The sequence below is a fragment of the Talpa europaea genome (genome assembly GCF_964194135.1).
Source record: "Talpa europaea genome assembly, chromosome: 7".
In the NCBI taxonomy this organism is placed as follows: domain Eukaryota; kingdom Metazoa; phylum Chordata; class Mammalia; order Eulipotyphla; family Talpidae; genus Talpa; species Talpa europaea.
Window position 1 is genome coordinate 42,450,081 of NC_140074.1, and position 6,000 is coordinate 42,456,080.

The window sequence follows — 6,000 nt, forward strand, 5'->3', positions numbered from 1 at the left end:
TTCATTTGCCCAACATACTTCTGTATTTTTGAATCTCTGAAAATGATATTCGTGAATTTCTTAACACAGCAGACACAAAGAAAAATGCAAGTAAAACAGTAGGTGACCTCCAGGTTTTATTGTGTTACTATTCTAATTCACAGGGGCATATACTTACAAATGTGAAATATTAATCCCCTCCAGTTTTTTCACCTGATCCTTTCTAAAAGACCTTCTTGAACAGAGGATGCTAAGGACACACTGAGTTTAATCTCCATAAACATGCTAAGGGGATTTTAGCATGTTCTTACATCCACTGGGATCTAACTGACTTAGGATTTACCATGAGGACAGTAAACTCACTGAAAAGTTTACATGCAGTCCTTTTTTTTTTTTTTGGTAAAGACTTATTTATTTATGCAGATAAGAACTGGGGTACAGGCCAGATTCACAGGAGGGTGAGAGGATTCACCAGAGACAGAGCGGGGAACTGAACAGGCAGACTGATGAAATACACTGCTGAGGGGAACAGTGGGCAAGACAGGAGAGGTCTGTTCACCATGTGGGTTGCTCCAAGGCTGGCCAGGAACGAACCAGTGCTGCAGAGGCTGCAGACAGCTTCACAGCGCTGCACTCAACCGCCTGTGCCACCAGGGGAGGCCATCACATGCAGTTCTATAGGCACTGCAAAGGGAAGGTACAGCAACAAGTTCCCTGAATAAAGATACCAAATATGCTCTTAGTTTGAGAAAGTTTTCTTGTTTTGAAAAACTGAATTCTTAGCCAGAATTGTTCTCTGGGTAGCTTTGCCAAAAGTGATTATTCTGGTGGAAAGAGGATTCGGTACTACTGTTGAGTCTTCAAAAACATCTGATTTACTTTTCTTGTTTTGGGAAAGGTGCTAGAACAGATTTAAAAAACAATGAGAAGAAACTAGCCCTGGACATGGCTACTAATGCTGCCTGTGCTTCTCTCCTGAAAAAGAAACAAGGAACAGGTATTTGGTTTTAATCCTTCTTTCTCCTGATGAAGATTTTTCAGTTTAGTATTGGGGAGAAATTTTCCATGATAAGCTCTCCAGGTGATGCTAAAGTTAAATTTTATATCCTTCATTTAAATCAGAACCTCTAACATAAAACACCTTGTGCAAATAAATTTGAAGAGACATTGATATTTTGCTTTTTTTGTGTTTCTTTTGTTTCTTGCAATCAAGTTCTAACCACTTTGCTTTCTCCTCATTAGAAAATCATGTCCTCTGTCTCCTTGTTTCAGATATATTTTTAAGAAGGGTTATTTCTAAATGTTTTCTTTTAATTAAGTCCTTAATAGCTCTATGATTATGTTTTGTTTTTACTTTAAATGAAGGTATCAATAACTATAATGAAAAGTAATCTAGACTTGGTGATCATTTTGGTATCTATTCTTAGTGTTATCGGTTTTTAAAGATAAGTTTTGTGTGTATGTTTCTGAATATAGAAATAGCTCTATTGATGTGGGAGTATAGGTTTGTAAAACAAGAGTCTGTGTGGTTGTTTTGAGTAGATGTAATAGGAAAGGTGTTAAACACACTTGCACCATTCATGATTACTCCACAATGACTGGCTGTTTACCCTCTCAGTATGTACCCTATTGAATATGTTCCCCAATATTCTTTTCAATGTGGTGATTACTAAAAAAAAAGTGCTAAGAAGGTGTACTTTGAATTCTTGTTCCCATCTAACTCTTCCCTATCCCCTTTAACTCATCATCAGCTTCCTGGCCCATGTGAAAAATAAGTGGAAGTGGTTGGGTTGGATGAACACTATCTTTTTTCTTACTTCTCAAGTCTTATTCTACTTTATGTTTGGCACTTTTGTACAACTTTGAAGTCTAAGCCAGTAATTGATCTATTTTCTCACTGTTGGAAAAGAGCTAGTATAATAGAGGACTCACTTTTGGCAAGTCTTTTAGTATTGTTACTCATCATTCCAAACCTTTTAGTATTTCTTTCTAGGCTACAGTTTAGACTGATCCTTTGTGGTGGAGATTCATCAAAACAGCTTTTGAGAAACTTCCACTATAGGGACTAAATTCCTTTGTTTCCATTTTAACTTCATGGTATTATCACTTTAAGAGTTCTTGAACTTGTGTAATGAGATACTATTTCTGTTTTTTCCCACTGGAATCAAATTTCCATTAATTTAAAAATGAAATTTCCATTAAATTTTGAATTCCTCGTCTAGGAAAGCTTATTTCTCCTTTAGATATCCTTTGATTTTTGAGAAAAGGCAATGCTAGACTGTCTCATATTCCACCCCTTGCAGAAGCAATGCCCTAAAGTTAGTTACCTGGTTTCCTGCCCTAGTAATCAAAAACAGCAAGGAGCCCCTTTCTCTGCACGGCTGGCCAAGGGCTTCTCAGAATTACTCTCTTTACCTATCATCTAATTCCTATCATAGCCCTCCTCATGAACCTATTATTTATTCCCTTTTGTCTTTTGTTCCTGGTACATGTTTGTTCCATATTTTAATTCATTTGAACGTCAGATATAGTTTAGCCAGTAAGCAACTTGGGACTTCTTATTTATTTAAGCCACGAATGCTCACTGGTAGAGTCAGTCTTTTTTAAACGTAATTATGTATGCATAGATAGCTATATGGTCTGCTTACTAAATATTTGTCATCTGAGACAGTGCTCCTAGCTACATATTAACTGAGAAGCTATATTGCAGTTTTGTGGGAGACACTTTTACTTGGGGTGGCCCTCCTCCTCCCTACTGCTTAGCTGGCTGAGGAAGTAAGACTATGGCCTAACTTCCTTTCTCTTCCACTGACTTCCTGTTGCTAGACGGGTACCCTAGAATGCCCAGACCGAGGTGTAAGTTTTCTTAAGAGCTGAAGGTTATCACAGTGTCATACATACTATGAGCTTGATCATGACAGGCAAGGGAAATACCATACCTGCTTAGACCCCAGAGAACCGTACCTGGAAGCCTCCACATAAGCACTGAAACTGGGGATGAAAAATTCATCTCTTTTTCCCTTCACTTTTCTGCAGTCTTTGTAGAAGGAGACTAGTGCTCTTTTTCTTTTTTATCTTTTTTTTTTCAGATTTATATATTTTTATTTTTATTTCTACAAGAACTGGGGTACAGGCCAGAGATGCGGGGGGTGAGAGGATTCACCAGAGACAGAGTAGGGAGCAAACTAGGCAGATTGACTGAAATACACTGCTCAGGGGAGCAGCGGGCAAGACAGGAGAGGTCTGCTGTGCATGTGGGTATCTCCCTGGCCGACTGGGAATTGAACCTGCGCTGCAGAGGCTGCAGACAGCTTCTCAGCGCTGCGCTCAACCCTCTGCACCACCGGGGAGGCCCTGGGTACTCTTTTTCTCTGTTTACTCTACGTGTCTTTAATCTACCTTCCAAATTTGTACTGTTTAGACAATTGGATTAATTCCCGGAGGTAATCCTGGGGCCTGGCATACTGAGACAACAAGTGGTTTTCATATTCTAATTTTTTAAAAGATTTATTTTTATTTATTTATGCATATAAGAACTGGGGTGTAGGCCAGAGGTGTAAGGGTGGGAGGATACACCAGAGACGGAGTGGGGAGCAGAACAGGCAGAACTACTGAAATATACTGCTGAGGGAAGCGGCTGGCAAGACAGGAGCAGTCTGCTGCGCCATGTGGGTTAGCTGCCTGGCCAGGGATTGAACTCATGCCACAGTGGCTGGCGATAGATAGTGCTGAAAACTTTAACTCCTGCACCAGCAGGGAAGCCCCATATTTTAATTTTCATGTTAACTTTTTCTTGTTCTATTCTCCCAATCATCCAGTTAAGAATTTTTGTATTTGTACTTGATCCTAGATGGAATGAGAGTTTAAATACTGGGCCATTTAGTTAATATTAGCATGAACTCTAAGCTGAAAAAGGTGTATATTGATATTATAGACTACTTTTTAAGTTTATTGGATTATTACAGAGACAAACTATTTCACACGTTGCAGTTAACATGAAGGTAACTTTGGGTTTTGGAGGTGGTGGTCAGGGCCTTACTTGAGGGTTGAGCCTTTTAAATTCTTTTTCCAATTTTTAGTAATTAGGGTGTCATATACAGTATGTGCATACATCTTAAGTACACAACCTGATGAATTTTTTGTGTGCTTACACTTATTTGCACAAACCAGATCACAGTAGAGATTTCTCATACTCCAGAAGCTCCTTCAGTGTTTTTTACTTCTCTCACCATGTATTACTTTTGCCTGTTCTCAAACTTGATACAAATGGAATCAAACAATATGTCTTTGTGTCTGATTTCTTTCACGTAATAGTATGTCAATGACATTAATCCATAGTACTGTGTTCATCCCTCTAGTATATTTACCTACTGTCTGTTTGTGTTAAGTGCTATGCAAGTCCAATACAGTGAGGTGGAGGAAGAACAGGAGTGAGGCAGGGGAGAATGGAAGCACTGCGAGGAATTATATTACCGTCCTGGCCAATACCCCACAGTGGGCTGTGAAGAAGTACAGCTCATCACTTGGCACTTGGCCACTGTGGGGAGTTTGCAGAGAAACTGTGCTCAGTGCAGTCCATAAAAGGAAGGAAGAAACGGAATTGATATGCCGGCTCATTTCTGTTTCTTGATTTTCTTTTGAGTTTGCACCACGGCAAATCATCTTTGTCTTGTTCACCAGAGAAATGCAATTAAAATAAAAAGCAGAGTAACCCTTGAAGGAGAAATAATATCTCAAATGGGCAAAACACAGCATTGTCGTAACAAAGTAGAAGGGGAAAGCTTTGCTGTGTGATTTTTTTTGTCTTTATCTTGAAAAGTGACTTTTGCTGACTTCACAGTCAGTAGTGGACTGTAATGGAATCCTTTTAAAATAATGCTGTGATAGGTTCCTTGCTTTGTTGTATGACAAGCGGTTCCTGGCCCATCTTTTACATTTTCTGCCCTAGACTTGGAATCATTCCTGTCTCCCAGGGGTTATGGAGATAGAGCATTTAGAGACCAGGGGCTGGTTGTTATACATTCATTGAGCCTCTAAAATTTCTGTTTTTTCCCCCTAAAATCTTACCCAGTATAATCTGTCATTATAGGAATTTGACTAGAGAGTTGAATAAGTTAAATGGTTAAAGACCAGATGTCTTCCTTTTGAACTGTTGAAGGTTAATTTAACATTTCATGGGGGTCAACTCTTTTTATTTCCAAACATTATATTTTGTTTTACTCTTTTGCTTCTGAGCATACTTAATTATCATTGTTTTCTAAAATGAAATTGAAGCTTCTGTGTTTTCATTCTCTTTCTTTTCCTTTTCCTTCCATTAGTTATCTTTCTACCCAGTGACCTTGCCTTCAGGTAAGGGCACAAGCTGTCAACTGAGTAAGGCACATGTGTACCTGTCACTGGGAGAAGAGGTTGGAAGCACAGTTTTCAAAGTACAGTGGCTTCTGGTGTGTTCCACATTGGTCGTGGTGCATGTGACTGGTGGCATTTTGTGGTAGCTTAGCACCACGTGTTTTACTTTTCTGCATGTCTAAGGACCATGCAGACATATGCATCTGTTAGCCTGTGTGGCAGCACAAACTGACCACTGAGGCTGAAAAAGCAAAAGTTGAAAAAGTTCTACTCTGGGAAAGTACAATCTCTGGGTCAGAGGGGAGATTACAATTTATTGACTTGTCAGGACCTTTGCAAATGAAAATAAAATCCAGGCAATTTCTAATTTCTCTGTTTTGCTTTCACTCTCTCTTTTTTTTTAGATGCAGTTCGAACATTAAGCAATGCCGAGGACTATCTAGATGATGAAGACTCAGACTAACTCCTTTCCAGAGCTTTAAGATCTACAACTTCTATTGCTTTTGCCATTCCAAATCTTGTCTTTGCCAGAAGAGTGTTTCTAACTGTAAAACAAAAACAACTACATGAACATGGCAGTATTGCTCTGTGTTTCAGTAGAACGTGTAAATGAGCAGTTCTTACCTTTGATTTGCCAATAAGTGACTGGAGCGTTTTCTGTATAATGTACAT

General features: G+C 39.0%; 1 protein-coding gene across 1 annotated transcript in view; it reads left to right on the forward strand.

The window, feature by feature from the left end:
• The window catches only part of OSTF1 (osteoclast stimulating factor 1), a gene marked incomplete at both ends in the record, with an annotated part of 51,237 nt that extends 45,446 nt beyond the window's left edge, over positions 1-5,791 (forward strand). The window contains 2 exons of the mRNA XM_084238146.1: positions 878-976; positions 5,733-5,791. Coding sequence (XP_084094272.1) covers positions 878-976; positions 5,733-5,791 — 158 coding nt within the window. The remainder of the gene's footprint in view (positions 1-877; positions 977-5,732) is intronic.
• Positions 5,792-6,000: the final 209 nt, after the last annotated feature.